This window comes from Phaseolus vulgaris, chromosome 10 (genome assembly GCF_000499845.2).
Source record: "Phaseolus vulgaris cultivar G19833 chromosome 10, P. vulgaris v2.0, whole genome shotgun sequence".
NCBI classification, from domain to species: Eukaryota; Viridiplantae; Streptophyta; class Magnoliopsida; order Fabales; family Fabaceae; genus Phaseolus; species Phaseolus vulgaris.
The window spans coordinates 19,315,083-19,331,396 of NC_023750.2; the positions used below are offsets into that span (position 1 = coordinate 19,315,083).

Consider the following 16,314-nt stretch of genomic DNA (forward strand, 5'->3'; position numbering starts at 1 on the left):
CCCTGTCCACCTATTTTGGTAGGGAGGCTCGTTCCTTGTTGCTTTTTTGTTCTTCCTTTCTTATCTGTGCCTTATTGCATTATGCTTATACTGTTGGCCTTCTCCACACGTTTCCCTCGTTGCTAAGTGTTTGTTTGTACCTTTTATATTTCATTTATTTGAGTGCCTTGTGGATCTGTATAACTGCGTTGGTGGTGGGATTGGCATTCCGTGCTTTGTGTGTAACTGACGTCTTGTGCTTGGCTTGGTGTGGCTTTAACTTCTGTTCTTTGGTTTGACTGAATGCAGGATCAGTGATGGAGGAGGATGGTCCTGGCGAAAGCATTGAAGGCTCGTGCCCCCAAGGCTGGCGCCTCCACCACCCCATTATCCTTGCCCTCACCAACACCAACCACCACCGAAACTCCACTAGGCCCATCTTCACCACCTCCACATAGCCCCCAAACACTCCAAACACCTAATTCACCTCCACCCATCGCCGCAGTCCCACTGGCTGTGGCCTCATCACCTGCTCCAGCCCCCCTTGACAAAGGGAAGAGGGTGTTGGAGGTCCTCTCCGATGACGAAGACTCCGGCAGTGGGGTAGTCTTCAAGAGGAGAAGGGCTGCTAGAGTTCCCATCCTACCAGCAGCATCCCCACAAGGAGGGGAGTCCTTCAGGGACAATCCCCCTAGCGCCACCTCTCCCCAACCCACAATAGTCCAAGAGGAAAAAGACGATGGGGCCGAGTCTGCTCCACCTCCACCACCAGCCGAGGTCTCTGCTGTTCCTGCCCCTATTCCTGCTGCCCCAGAGCTTATTGCCATTCCTCCTCCAATCATGCATCTGATGAGGGGCTTCAACGGAGGGTTGATGCCAGAAGGCTCCGACAGGAGAGAAGGAATGCCCTATCATTTGGGAGTTTTCTTGGCCGTGGCCCTTGATTGGCGCGCCCAACCTAAAAGTGCTGCTTCAAATACACAAGCCCTCCAGGCCCTGAAAGGAGAAGTGGCCGCTCTGAAGGAGGAGAAGGAAGCTTTGGGACGCCAAAATGAGGCCTATCAAGCCTCTCTGAAGTTGGCCCAAGAGGCCAAAGAGGAGGTTGACAGGCAACTGGATGAGGCAATGGAAATCCAGGCTGATTTCTACGTCCGGGAGGTGTCTCTCCAAGTTCAAGTAACAGATCTCCAAGACATGGCCGAGGCTTCCGAAGAGCTTCAGAAGGACTTGGAGGATCAGTGCTATGGGCAGGCGGAGAGACTGGAGAGGATGGAGGAGGAAATGGCTACCAAGGTCAAGGCATTGAGCCTTCTCCAGGTTGACCATGACAGGCTGCAAACTGAGGTCAACAGGCTCCAAGTTGAGAAGAAGGCTCTGGAGAAGCAGGTGGCCTCCGGGGACTCTACCATCAAGGAGTTGGAGAAGGTCAGGAAGGAACTCATCGATGACATGGCCGGCACCTTCGAGGAGGGATTCAAGGAGGCTTTGGCCCAAGCCGCCTGCGAGAACCCGGGGATCAATGTTTCTAACTGCGACCCTTGCAACCATATCGTCGATGGGAAAGTCGTGGCCTTGGGGAATAGTCTGCTCTGAACATGCCCCTCAATTTCTTTGTAGACACATTTTGATCATCTTTTGATACTTACTTGTAAATTTGATAATTTATTTTGCTGATTTGACTGCTCCCTTAGCTTTTGTTTTCGCGTATCTGTTTTCTGCCTGCTTTTCTCGTTCTTTCGTATGATTTTGCTTGCTTTGTCACATTGAGTGCGTTATCTCCGACGCCTTTCTTCATCGCGTTAGCCCTTAACTTTTGAGTAACATGTGACCCTCTCTCGCGGCGCTTCACTTGGCCTTCGTATCCGCGAGGAGTCTCCCTCGTGAAGGCGTTGATTTTGGCGATTCTTGCCTTTATATTTCTCCTTTTCTTCTTTGGCCTCAACATCGCTCCAGGGCATGGAGGACCCTCTTCTCGCCTGAACTCACTCTAAGGTGAGAAGGACTTTCTCTGGTGCCTCAACTTGCCCAGGGGTTACCTGGATGCACTGAGGACTTTCTAATCTCATTTCGTACCAGGACTAGCTGTTCATACTTGAGGAGGGGGCGTCCCGAGGGGATCCCTTAACCCCTGCTCAAGGACTAGGTGTCCGGTTTGTACCTTTCTTGCCTGAACTCACTCGAGGGCGAGGAGGACTTATCTCTGGTACCGGGGCTAGCTATTCATACTTGAGGAGGGGGCGTCCCGGAGGAATCCCTTAACCCCTGCTCAAGGACCAGGCGCCCGGGTTTTAACTGGTACCGGGGCTAGCTATTCATACTTGAGGAGGGGGCGTCCCGGAGGAATCCTTTAACCCCTGCTCAAGGACTAGGCTCTCGGATTTTAACTGTTATCTGGACATACCTTTGTTTCGATCTTCGGGTATGCACTCACAACACTTGCTCTGATTTGACTCCTGCTTTTTATCCGGCGACGCCTACATCTGGCGACGCCTCCTCCCGTGTCGACGCCTTATCTCGGCGACGCTTGCACTTGGCGTCGTCTCTTCTTGGCGACGCTCCCTCTTGGCGACGCCTCACCCAACGATTGCACTTGGCGTCGCCCCATCTTGGCGACGCCTTCTCCTGGCGACGCCTACGCTAGGCGTCGCTTTTGAATCTTTGTCTTTGTTTCTTAACCTTTGATCTTACTTTGAGAGAGAGGAAAAAACTGAAACCGAGCTTTCTTGAACTTTTCTTTTTCTTTCTTTTTACTTTGGGTGACCTCATTAAAAAACCCCCGAGAGGGAAAAAGACTATCCCCTTTACAAATGTGTATTTCAACTTAACTAAAGTAGAATTTTAAATTGGCCGCATTCCAACTATGTGGAATGGGGCCTCCTTCCAAAGTTTCTAGGTTGTATGAACCATTCCCCTTGGCGACGGTAACTCTGAAGGGTCCGGTCCATTTGGGAGACAACTTGTTCTCTAGCTCATATGGGTGAGCCTTCCTCATGACTAAGTCTCCAACTTGAAATTGCCGCGGCTTCACCTTAGAGCTATACTGTCGCTCCACTCTTCTCTTGACTGCCTCAGCCTTTATTCTTGCTTCTTCCCTGGCTTCGTCCAGCAAGTCCAGATTCACTCGCGTCTCTCCATTGGATTCTTCGGCCACAAAATTCTGGTAACGTGGCGAGCTTTCGTGGATCTCCACTGGGATCATCGCATCTGACCCATATACCAGACTGAAAGGTGTCTCCACGGTGGAAGATTGGGGTGTGGTATTGTACGCCCATACGATCCTTGGCACTTCTTCCGCCCACGCCCCTTTAGCTTTTTCTAGCCTTCTCTTTAGTCCTCTCAGCAAGACTCTATTCGCCGACTCTACTTGCCCATTGGTCTGGGGGTGTTCGACTGATGCGAACACTTGCTTGATGCCTACCTCTGCGCACAGGTTTCTCAACTGTTGGCTTGCGAACTGGGTGCCATTGTCGGATACCAGCCGCCTAGGCACGCCAAAGTGACACACAATGTTCTTCCAAACAAAGTGTTGCACCTTGTGCGCAGTAATCTGGGCCACGGGCTCCGCTTCTATCCACTTGGTGAAGTATTCAATGGCGACGATTAGGTACTTCATCTGTCTTATCGCCAGGGTGTATGGACCTAGGATGTCAATCCCCCACGTATGGAAAGGCCACGGGCTGTATATGGATCTCATCTCCTCTGGCGGCGCCTTGTGCCAATCAGCGTGTTTCTGACACTGCTTGCAACGCTGGGCGTGCCGCACGCAATCCTCTTTCACTGTTGGCCAGTAGAAACCTGCACGCACCACCTTAGAAGCTAGAGACCTTCCCCCCACGTGGCTCCCACAAATCCCTTCATGGAGCTCCGCCATTATCCTGGTGCACTCGTCGCCGCTTACGCACGTTAGGATAGGGTGGGTGAACCCGTGTCTGAACAATACTCCGTCCACTAGGGTATATCTTGCGGCGTTCCTCTTAACCTTCTTGCCCTCATCTGGTTCCGCTGGGAGAACCTCATCCATCAGATACCGTCTGTATGGCGTCATCCAGGTGTCTCCTTCGGCTAAAGCATATATCTGCGTATGCCTTCCTCCTTCGGACGTGTTCACGTATGTGCTGATATGGGGTATCTTTACTGTATCTTGAGTCAAGGAACGATGACTCCTTGGCCTCCCTCTCGCAGTGCTAATATGGAGGACATCCACCCTGTTTTCTTCCACAAATTTTCGCGGAGCTTTGAGCGTCTCTTGGATTACTGTCCTCTGCCCGCCCCCCTTGCCTGAGCTGGCCAGCTTGGCCAGCAGGTCAGCTCTGGCATTCTGTGCTCCTGGGACATGTATTAGCTCAAGAGCGCTAAATGCTCCCTTCAGCAGTTGGACGTACCTTAAATATGCCGCCATTTGTGGATCTTTTGCTTGGAACTCACCCGATACTTGTTCCGTAATCAACTGTGAATCACTCTTCACCAAGAGGTTCTGCGCACCCATCTCCTTAGCCAGGAGCATCCCTGCGATCAGTGCCTCGTACTCAGCCTGATTGTTACTCGCTTTAAAGGCAAAACGCAGAGCTTGCTCAATCAACACACCATTGGGTCCCTCCAAGACTATCCCCGCACCACTTCCTTGCTGATTGGAAGAGCCATCGATCGAGAGCAACCACTGCGATCCCGGTTCCACTTCTTGTTCGCCTCCGGGCGAGAGCTCTGCCAAAAAATCCGCATATACCTGCCGTTTGATGGATCCTCTGGGCTCATACTGGATGTCAAATTCTGACAACTCCACCGCCCAGCGAACCATCTTTCCAGCTACGTCGGGTTTCTGCAATACCTTTTGTATGGGGAGGTTCGTCATCACCACTACTGTAAAACATTGGAAGTAGTGGCGGAGCCTCCTGGCCGAAAATACCACTGCCAACGCTGCCTTTTCCAGTGACTGGTACCTCGTTTCTAGGCCTTGTAAAGCCTTGCTCACGAAATATATGGGCTTCTGCACTTGGTCCTGCTCCTGGACCAGCACAGAACTGATAGCCCGTTCTGTTACCGCGAAGTATAGTCGGAGGGGCACGCCCGCTATTGGTTTGCAAAGGATCGGTGGCGTCGCCAAGTACTCTTTCAACCTTATGAAAGCCGCTTCACATTCGTCGGTCCACGCGGAGCGACTATTTCTTTTGAGGCACTGGAAATAAGGGTGCCCCTTCTCTCCCCCTGCAGAAACAAACCTCGATAATGCTGCCATTCGCCCTGTCAGTTGCTGCACTTCCTTCACTGATGTCGGGCTCCTCATGGCGATGATGGCTGCGCACTTGTCTGGGTTTGCCTCAATTCCTCTTTCCGTGAGCATGAAGCCTAAAAACTTCCCTGCCTCAACCCCAAAGACACATTTCTCAGGGTTCAGTTTGAGGCGATACTTCGAGATGGTGGCAAACAACTCTTCCAGGTTTGTTGTATGTTGCCTTCTATCGCGCGAAGTTACCACCATGTCGTCTACGTAGGCTTGCACGTTCCTTCCCAACATGGGCGCCAGGACCTTGTCCATTAGCCTCTGATAGGTGGCGCCTGCATTCTTTAATCCAAACGGCATTACTTTGTAGCAGTAGCTGCACGTCTCGGTCATGAACGCTGTTTTATCCTCATCTCTCGGGTGCATCTTGATCTGATTATACCCCGAAAAAGCGTCCAAGAAACATAGCATTTCGTAGCCTGAGGCACTATCCACCAGGGCGTCGATGTTGGGTAATGGATACGAGTCCTTGGGGCATGCCTTGTTCAGGTCCGTGAAGTCTAAACACATCCTCCACTTCCCATTTGCTTTTTTCATTAGGACGACGTTGGCCAGCCACTCGGGGTATTGGATTTCCCGTATGTGTCCGGCGCTCAACAGCTTCTGCGTCTCTTCCCTTATCACAAACCGCCTTTCTTCATTGAACTTTCTCCTTCTTTGTCGCACGGGGCGGACCGTGGCATCCATGCTAAGGTGGTGGCACAGAAAATCAAGGTCGATGCCCGCATGTCTGAGGCGGACCATGCAAAAGCATCTAAATGACGTGAAATCACCTCTGCCACCTCATCCTGTTCTTCTTGGCTCAACAAACGCCCTAGCTTGAACGCTTTGCCGCCAATCTGCCTCTCCACCGCGTTGGCCGCCGGCTGATCCCTGCTATCTTCCTTAAGGGGCGTCGCCCGGTAGTGCTTTCCAGGCGTCGCCTCTTCTACGGGCGATGTGCCGTCCTGCCTCTCCCCTGCGTCCGTGTCTGCTTCGGGCGTCGCCCTCACCGTTGGCGTCGCCTCGTTCAAGGGTTCTACCTCTACCTCCATCGCCGTGTCTGCACTTGGCGGACGCTCGAACACCATGAATACGCCCCTCTTCGTTTTCAGACTGTTTTCATAACATTTCCGCGCTTCTTCCTGATCTGACTTGATGACGATCACTGTGCCGCTGAGATCCGGCAGTTTCATCTTCATGTGGCGCGTGGAGGCTACTGCGTTCAGCCTGTTCAACGCCGGTCTGCCCAACAAGATGTTGTAGGCTGAGTTGGCGTTTACGACTAAGTACCTAATGTTTTCGGTACATGAGGCCAATCCATCCGAGAATGTCGTCCTCAATTCCAGGTAGCCTCGTACTTCCACCTGGTTGTCAGCGAACCCATATAAGCACCCTGTGTAGGGTCTCAAAAGGTCAGGAGAGAACCACAACTTGTTGAATGTCGACCAGAACATAACATCTGCGGAGCTTCCTTGGTCGACTAGAACCCTGTGCACCTTTCTGCCGGCCGTGACAACCGAAATGACCACGGGGTCATTGTCGTGCGGCACGACATCCTGTAGATCTGCCCTCGTGAACACGAGGTCTAACTCCCACGGGTGACCTGAGATTCTTTCTTTAATTGAATTGACCCCCCTCGCGTATTTCTTCCGTTAGGAGGCAGTGGGTCCTCCCCCGGAAAAGCCACCAGCAATGGTGTGGACTTCGCCAAGGACTGGCATCTCGTGCGCTTGTTCCTCCACTGGTGCTGGCTGGGTCGCGGTCGTGGCGGGCTCTGCGATGTAATCCTTCAGAAACCCGCTTCTCACCAACTCATCTAACTGGTATCCCAGTGACAGGCAGTTGTTGATGTGGTGACCGAAAGCTTCATGGAACTCACACCAAGAGTCCTTGCAAGGCCCTAACACCTTGTCGGTCTCCGTCGGTCGCCTCAACCTTTCAGCTATATTGGGCACGGCAATCAGATCCTTCAACTCCACCACAAAGTCGTATCTCGCTGGCCTGACCCTTTCCCTGGCCGGGCGATTTCCTCCTGCTGGACCCCTGGGCTGGGGTTTTCTTGTCTCATAGGGGCGTCTCCCCTCTGGCTTCTTCCTCCCCGTCGTGGTCTCGTTGACCCTGACAGGTTGAGCCCGCGTCTGCGCTCTCGGGCGTGAGGGTACGACGCTGGTGCGCTTCTCACACACCTCTCCCTCAGAGGCGATATGCTCCACCGCGCGACACCTTATTTCAGAAAAGGTCCTGGGGCGATTGCGAATGATGGATGCGCAAAAAGGTCCAGGACACACGCTCTTCCGTACTGCCAACCTTTACTACTTGGGCCCCAAAACGGTTGATGTACTCCTTCAATGTCTCTCCTTGATATTCTTTCACATCAAACAGGTCGTACGAAACTGGCGGCAGGGCCCTGTTCGCTAAGTATTGCTCCCTCAACAACCGCGACAGCTGCTGGAAGGAGGTTATATGGCCGTTTGGAAGGCTGATGAACCAATCCATGGCCATCCCCGTCAAGGTGCTCATAAAGAGCTTGCACCTCACGGCATCGGAGCCGCCTACTAGCACCATCTGCGTGTGGAATGCAGTGAGGTGCGCCTCAGGATCCTCCATCCCGGTGAAGATCACTTTGGGTCCCGCGAACGTGTTGGGGATCACTACTTCCAGAATCTCCTACGAGAAGGGTGTGGAAAACTCCCTTGGTGGGGTGAGACGCTCGGGCTCATCTTGGTCACGTTGCCCTTGGTTATCGCCCAAACCACGGCGCAACTCTTCATTGATACGATGGAGCTCATCGTTTCTCACGTGGGAAGCCGCGAGATCCGCCTGCATATGCTCTTGCTCTGCCCTTGATTCCGCCATTTCATCTTGCAGCCTCCGCACCATGCCCATGACCTGCTGCATGGACATTTCCTCGCCTGCTGCACGCGCGGAACCTTGTCTCGTGCCCCTCATTCTTCACTGTTTTCCTCTGAAACTTCCCCAGTCGTTATGGTAGCTCTGAAAAATTGCCTGAAACTTGCGATGGGAATGATGTTTTAAATCGGCCCCACGGTGGGCGCCAAATGTTCCGGCCGGTTGACCTGGATACGTCTTTGTGCGCAACTTTGCCCGTCAGCTAAGGACACCTTCCCTCTAGTCAGCTAGCAAGAAACACCAAAACTCTGCACCTCCGTATCGGAACACCGTGGATGGTGCTCTGAAGGTGGTAAAAAGAACTGTGTATTGTGTATCTTTTCTCCCTCTGGCAAACAACCTTTCTCTAGTCCCTTGTGCGTAGCCTCAAGACTCGAGCAAACAACTAGAGTGTATTCTAGGAAAGTTTGCCAAAAGTTCCAACCCCGTTTCCAACATCCAAGGTTCTATTTAAACACCTATAGCATCTAAAGCGTCTTAAAGTGCATTTAATTATGAAACGTTCAGCGCCTTTAAGACGTTTAAACCACCTGAAGCATTTAAAGTACCTTAAAACGCTCGAAACGTAAACTTTAATTACCTTTAAATAGCTTTAATTACCTTATACCTAGCAAATGGATGTTGCTGTTCTGACTTGGCTGTTATTACACGTGGAGGGCCTCACAGCACCGTGACCCCACTTGGAGGTATTTCATCGTGTGAGTCCTCCTTCCTTGGGGTGCATCTGGCGCAAGGGGTGACTTTTTGGGTGCTAACTCATGCCCCCAAACTTCTAGTCACTCGCTTTGAGAGCGTATCTACCTTCCTCTCGTACCCTACACCTGGTTACCCTTGGGCGTGACTCTCTCATGAGTCGTATCTATCCCAAGGGCTTCTCTAGGGTGACATGGGCACTTCGGGAGTCAGATTGCTTTCCACTGGCGCTAGTACTATGGCCTTGAAGCCACCCTTCTCTTCAGTTTATCATTGCTTCTGCACTTGGCGGGCCCGAAGCCTCCGTGGCGTCACTCTCTCCATGGTCTTCCCTACCCATGGGTATCAGGGAGTGCATTACCGGTGGCTTGTTTGGCGACGCCGTATCTTGGCGACGCCTTGCTTGGGCGACGCCTTACCTTGGCAACGCTATGTTAAGGTGATGCCCTTCGTTGGCTTCCTTTCTTTGACCCCTTCGCAGGGTCTCGCCACATGTTGACCCTGGCCCCGACGTTGACTTTGACTTTGGTCAACGCCCCGGGGGCGGGACGGTACACCTTCCTTAGACCACTCACAAACCTAGCAATCATAGCTTCTTCGCTTTCTTTCACATCAACTTTAAGTAAAAGTGTTTCTAATTCCTTGTAATAAGCATCCATACTTAGCGTGCCTTGTTGAAACCGTTGGAGTTTCAACATGAGGTCTTTCCTAAAGTGTGGTGGCACAAACCTATGGCGCATTTGATCCTTTAAAGAGTTCCAAGAGTCCACGGGAGGACCCTTGTGATAGATAATGTCCTTTACAACACCATGCCACCATTTCATGGCATAATCACTAAATTCTAAAGTGGCTAGCTTATATTTGTGCTCATCTAGGATCTCATGGAGATCAAAAATCTGTTCACATATAGCCTCCCAATCTAGATACACATTAGGATCACAATCCCCATTGAAACTTGGAATTTTGACCGAAGGGAGCTTGGCCTTTGCATCACGGTAGTAGCCATCTTCACGTTTATCTTCATGAGCATGAGGTGGTCTATATCCATGAAAGTTGGGTTGAGGCCTCCTTCTTCTATGTTCTTCTTCACGACCATGATCATTGGAAGAGCCTCTTAATGAAGGTTTATGATGATGATGGTCTCCATGAATAGAATGAGAGGACCTAGCTTGCTTCATTTCAAGGTTTTGCAATCTTTCCTCCAACCGTCTAATGGCTTCATCTTTTTGTGTAAGGGCTCGCTTGGCCTCCTTTAATTCACCAAGGACAAAAGCTTTGCTACGAGAATACTGGTTGTAACACTCATCACTGGAATATGGAGCCATTTGGAAAAGAAAACAGCAAACAACAAAACAGCAAACAAAGTTAAGAAAACAAAGTTAGCCAAAAGAATTTGGAACCAATTGCCGAAGTGAAGTGGCACTGAAAATCACTCTCAAAGAAAGAATACTCTCTGCACCAAGCTGATCTTGAGGACTTGAGTAATCTCAAATGAAATATGTCAAAGCAGGAGCACACAATCTTCAAAGCATTTCACCACAAAACCAATGAATAAAGAAAGACAAGCAAGAAAAGGTATAAGCAATAAAAGGCTATAACAAAAGGAAGACTAGATGTATGACAAACTCAAAGAATAAGGAATAAAAGACAAGCAAGAAAATAAGGTACTCAATGAAAAAGAAGGCACACAAAAGATACCTAAAGAAAAGTACTAGAGTAGATGAAGAAAACAAAAAAACAGAGCTACTGGAATTTTTTTTTTTTTATGCAAACTGTGCTTGATGTTCACTGATTTAACTGGAATGATATAAAGCGAACTGGATTATGAAATTTTAACCACAGAAACTTCAAGATCTTAGCTCAACAATGGCACTTGAATTACTCAAAAACAGTAAGCCAAATAATTGAGATAAAATTTTTCAAAATCGCTGCCAGATTACCGTATTTTTTTTCGGCAGAATTGCACACTTTTTGTTTTTGATTTATCATTTTTTTTGTTCTTTGAATTTTTGAGTACTTCTTTTTTCTAATCTTTTATAACACTTTAAAGAACACAAATCCAGAATTTCAGAAATTTCCAGTGAGTAAATCAATTGAAATAAATCGAAACAGTAAGCACGTTTTCAGAGAAACAGAGGAATCCTAACAGGAATGAAAAACAAAATTAAGAACTAGCAAAGACATAATGGAAATGATGTATAAGAACTTGTATAGATCTAAAATACAAGTATGAACTCAATACTAAAACAGAAAATGCACAAAGGATCAAGTATCAAACTCAGAAAACTGTATTACACCAAAGCAAGAAACAAAAAAATTCAATAAGAGTACTACAAGAAGTGATGACATTCTTGGAAAAACATGACTATGACAAAACTTGTATGGATTCAAAAAGGAAAAGACACAAACACATGATAGGCACAATTAAGAAAACAGCAATAAAACTCAAAATAAGCCTAAAAACAGAAAGGTAAACAACAAGAAATATAGAGCTCTTGAATTAAAGTGCAACACAACTCAAAATTAAACAAGAACAAACCTAAACTCTAGATACCACATGATATGAAATCAATAGCAAGATAGAGATGATTCTTTGACATTCTATGGAATAAACTTGAGTTGGAGATAGCTTAGGCACTTTTAATAGAATTGGATCAAGGTTCTATGTTTCAAGAACTCACCAAAACTTGCACCAAACACCAAACTCACATGGAAGATCCATCTATTGCCAATTGAACCGATTAAAATGTGTAAAAAGGCAAATGAACTAACTGAAACTCTTAAGGAAGCAATTGAACCGAACAGAACATGAAAAGAAGCTACTGAACCGAATTAAAACAGAAGCAATTGAAAATAGCTGAACATAAGTCCAAGAAAAGGAAGATGAATCGAATAAAAGAAACTAAGACATGTTTAAGCTTCATATGAATATGGAGATGAAAGAAAGAAGAACTTATGGAGATGGAGGCTTTGGTTTGATGATCACGCCACTTGGATGGTGAAGGCTCCAAGATAAGTGAGCTAGTATCGCCACTTGAGAGAACCAAATGCACTCAAGATAAGACAAGGCGAAGGAGAAGACAAGTTCTCACAATTCTCTCTCAAATTGAGTAGAGTTTCTCTATTACTAATTTCCAATCTAATTTTTACAAAGGCAAGCACCTTTATTTATAGCCTAAGAGGTGCTGAAATGAAAAGCTAATTAAACTGAAATTTCCCCCCAAATGACATAAAAGTGGCGCCAACTTAGAGCATGAGGAAGGTGTGACTTCCTCTCTTAGTTTGGCACCTCCCTATTACGCCTACACCTCCCTGCTAAGCTCACACCCCCCAAGCTTCCTATTATTTTCCTAAACTAAAGACCTAAAGATGCTTTTACAAAAGAGGTGTCTTATGTTTCCCTCTAAGCACTTGATCCTTGAGTATTGGCCTCCATTTGGTCTTGAACTTGATCTCTATCAGCCTCTTTTATAACGACTGTTCTTTACGACCGTCTTTATAGAGCGTCGTAGAATTCATATTTTGTACTAGTGAATTTTTTTTGAATTAAATCCAAACTCGCAAACAATAAATAGATTTTTTTTATCAGCAATGAATGAATTTAATAAAAAGAGACACTTTTGGAGTGTCTCAGCCCTTATACAAAAACCTACATCAAACAAAAAGAGAAAAGTATATGGAGAACTACAACCTATTCAAAGTTACTAAATCCATTTTCAGGCCCTCCAACAGTACAATAGTTACAAGTTTACTACAATTGTCCTTTGGATCCTCCTTTGGTGAAAACAAATTACAAATATTCAAATTCAATTAAGTCTACTTTTGGAACTCAATCATTGCCATAACATAGAACACCAAAACAACTGTACCGACCGGGTCATCGGGTGTGATGACATGGACAAAAGAAAGGTAGGTAGTCAAGAAGTCAACGTAGTCGCCGTATGTAAAAGCGGCGGTCTTCAGTATAAATAATCGGTTATCGCCGAGATGTGTCACCACCAAGACGGATCATCGCCCATCGCCCAAGAGAAGCATCGCACAGAAGTAAGACGTCGCCGAGAAGAGACGTCGCCTGAGTAAGACATCGCCCGAAGAGTCAACCCGCATGACGTAAGAATTTCACAGAGAGGGGGCCCACACGATGGGATATCCCTAAGTTGGGTGGCGGCACTGTGGGTCCCTATGCATAGAATAAATGATCAAGTCAAAGGGACACGTGACAGTGCCCACGTGCTCATTAAAGATCTTCAAGGAAGGTTGCATGCATGACACGTGTTCAACCAGGGCACTCGAACAGTATGATGGCGCGAGAAATACAACGCTCAAGTTAGAGCCCAAGTGGCCATAAGATTATACATTGCACTCCAGATAAGGGAAGCCCATGGGCCAGATACGCTAAGACCCTAAAGATAGCGGCGCAAGGACCTTCTCCAAGGAACCCTACATAGTAGCAGGCAACGCAGAGGTAAACCCTAGTTTTCACTTATATATAGGGCGCAAATAAGCCCTAGAGAGGTACGCTTTTTCAGTTCACAGTTACACGAGTTTTAACCTAGTTCCCAGATAAACATACAGAGCAAAAAAACCCTAGTTGTTCTTGACGGCGCATCCGCTGAGAGCACAAGGCAATTAGGGCAGCATAGTTTTAACCATACAGTTTCAGTCATTGAGATAATTATACAGTTTCTAGTTACTTTGGTGTTTCTCGCTAGCTGACTTGATCGTCGGAGTGCAAACGGCCGCGAGGGCACCTCTTTTTTCTTCCCTTTTCAGGTACTGACAGACGAAGCAAAACGAAGGTGTCCTAGCTCGTTAGAACAAGCCACGCACAAAGACGACCCAGGTCAACCGGCCGGAACATCTGGCGCCCACCGTGGGGCCGATATAAACATCGGTTCCACCACACAAGCTTTCAGTTCAAGATTCCAACGCTCAGATAAGTCGAGAAGATCCCCGGAGAACGATGGCCACCCGACCAGCACGCGCTAGGAGTGAAGAGATGACCCTACAACAGCTCATGGGGATGGTGCACGGGCTACAAGACGCAGTGGCAGCCTCGAAAGTAGAACAGGAACTCATGCAGGCGGACCTCACAGCTTCTCAAGTAAGAAGCGAGGAACTCCACCGCACCAACAAGGAGTTACGTCATAGATGGCGTGGCAGAGACGAACCGGAGGCTGCATCCCCACCCAGGGAATTCACAACACCATTCTCACAGGCAATCTTGGAGACGGCAATTCCCAATACGTTCACAGGACCCAAAGCGACCTTCACGGGAATGGAGGATCCCGAAGCGCACCTCACGGCGTTCCATACACAGATGTTGCTGGTAGGTGGTTCGGACGCTGTTAAGTGCAAGCTTTTCATGAGCACCCTGACAGGGATGGCCATGGATTGGTTCATCAGCCTCCCAGAGGGCCACGTCACATCCTTCGCCCAACTTTCAAAACTACTTAGAGAACAGTACCTAGCCAACAGAACTCCCGCCCCAGTCTCGTACGACCTTTTCGACGTCAAGCAGTTCCAAGGTGAAACCCTAAAGGAATACATAAGCCGCTTTGGGGCACAAGTGGTGAAAGTAGGTACCAAGGAGGAACCCATGATCGTGTACGCGTTCAAGAAGGGAGTGCGCCCCGGATCTTACAGTAAGACGCTTAACCACAGTCGCCCCAAAACTTTTGCTGAGATAAGGCGACAAGCGGTAGAACATATTGCTTCGGAAGGTGAAACGTATGAGAAATGCACAACCACTATGCCAGCGCGCCCCAAGGCACAGATACGCATGCAACCTGTTCGGGTCCACCAAGCCGTCACAGAAAGGAAACACTTTGACAGGAAATGCGCTTACGAGCCACGAAGGACTCAACCTAAGAGTCAAGTAGAGGACGGGAGAGAAGCGAGCAAACCGCCAAGACACAACTTCGTGATGGAACTCAAAGATCTGATTGCGATACCCAGCATAGCCGACAGGTTGAGGCCACCAATTAAAGCTGACAAGGTGCTAGGGCCTCGCAAGGAGTCGTGGTGCGAATTCCACGAAGCGTTCGGGCACCACATCAACAACTGTCTAGCACTTGGCTATCAGTTGGATGAGCTCGTGAAGAATGGCTTCCTGAAGGATTACTTGATGGAGAAACAGGCGGGAGGACCACCAGGCTCGCAACCAGGTGGCAGTGAGGGACAGCAGCATGAGGCGCCCGTCCTCGGTGAAATCCACACCATAGCTGGTGGGTTCTCGGGTGGCGGATGTACGGCGTCGCAGCGTAAGAAGTATGCGAGGTCCGTAATGTCAGTAGAAGTTTTCGAGGACCATTCGCCCGACGTGGACATCACGTTCACTAAGGGAGACCTCAGGGATGTTGTGCCGCATGACAACGATCCCATTGTGATCTCGCTCGTCACGGCAGGAAGAACGGTTCATCGAGTCTTGGTCGATCAAGGGAGCTCGGCAGACGTGATGTTCTGGCCAACCTTCGAAAGGCTGCAACTATCCACAGATCAGTTGAGGCCATATGGGGGCTGCCTATACGGTTTTGCGGGCGATCAAGTCGAAGTCAGGGGATACATTGAGTTAAGAACAACGTTCACAGATGGGACCGCCTCGCGCACGGAGAAAATCAAATACCTTGTCGTGAACGCCCCTTCAGCATATAATATCCTATTGGGAAGGCCAACACTCAATAGGATAGGAGCCGTACCCTCCACGAGGCACATGAAGGTCAAATTACCTTCGATGGAAGGGGTAATCGTCACCATCCGATCTGACCAAGAGGAGGCAAAGAGATGTTATGAAAACAGCCTCAAGAACAGGCGATCAGTGTGCCATGTGACCACGACACCGCCTCTTGGTGCGAAGGATGCGCAAGAAAGCCGACGGGCCATGGATGCAGCGACAGGAGGAACCGCCGAAGGCGACGTGGGTATGGACGTGACATTGGAGGCAGCCATCAACGGCGACGTAACCATGGGAGATGTCGAGTTGAAGCCTGAAAACAACGTCGGGGTAGAAGAATAGGAAAGCTGCCCGGAGGCCGCCAGGGAGTCAAGCATTGTGAGAGCATTGCTCGCTAGCGAGAGGAGGCCTCGCCCAGTTGGAGATTGGCTCGAGAGGGAGATCGGCGGTAAAACTTTCAAGTTGGGAAAAAATCTAGATGACGGGACACAGAAACAGATCGCCAAGGTGATAGGCAAGCATCTGGACGCGTTCGCGTGGTCTGCCTCGGATATGCCGGGAATCGACCCCGATTTTTTATGTCATCGCCTAGCAATGGACCCCCAGGTCAGACCAGTCCGACAAAGAAGAAGAAAATTCAATGAAGAAAGGAGACAGGCGATCAGAGATGAAACGCAAAAACTCCTCGAGGCAGGCCACATCAAGGAGATACAGTATCCGGAATGGCTCGCCAATGTTGTATTGGTAAAGAAGAGCAATGGGAAATGGCGAATGTGTGTCGACTTCACAGATCTAAATA

The 16,314-nt window shown here is 48.9% G+C and overlaps 2 protein-coding genes across 2 annotated transcripts; both read left to right on the forward strand.

Annotated features, from left to right (window-relative positions):
* The first annotated feature begins 306 nt into the window (after nucleotides 1–306).
* On the forward strand, nucleotides 307–1,572 carry LOC137816171 (uncharacterized). The gene has a single exon (XM_068619255.1). It carries the CDS (start codon nucleotides 307–309, stop codon nucleotides 1,570–1,572), a length of 1,266 nt encoding a protein of 421 aa, XP_068475356.1.
* A 12,233-nt stretch (nucleotides 1,573–13,805) lies between these two features.
* LOC137816189 (uncharacterized) lies at nucleotides 13,806–15,857 on the forward strand. Its single transcript, XM_068619275.1, has one exon. The coding sequence runs from the start codon at nucleotides 13,806–13,808 to the stop codon at nucleotides 15,855–15,857; it is 2,052 nt and encodes a 683-aa protein (XP_068475376.1).
* The last annotated feature ends 457 nt before the right edge of the window (nucleotides 15,858–16,314 follow it).

Excerpts from the sequence above, each read along its gene's own strand:
- LOC137816171 (XM_068619255.1), top strand. The coding sequence starts at position 307 with ATGGTCCTGGCGAAAGCATTGAAGGCTCGTGCCCCCAAGGCTGGCGCC.
- LOC137816189 (XM_068619275.1), top strand. The coding sequence starts at position 13,806 with ATGGCCACCCGACCAGCACGCGCTAGGAGTGAAGAGATGACCCTACAA.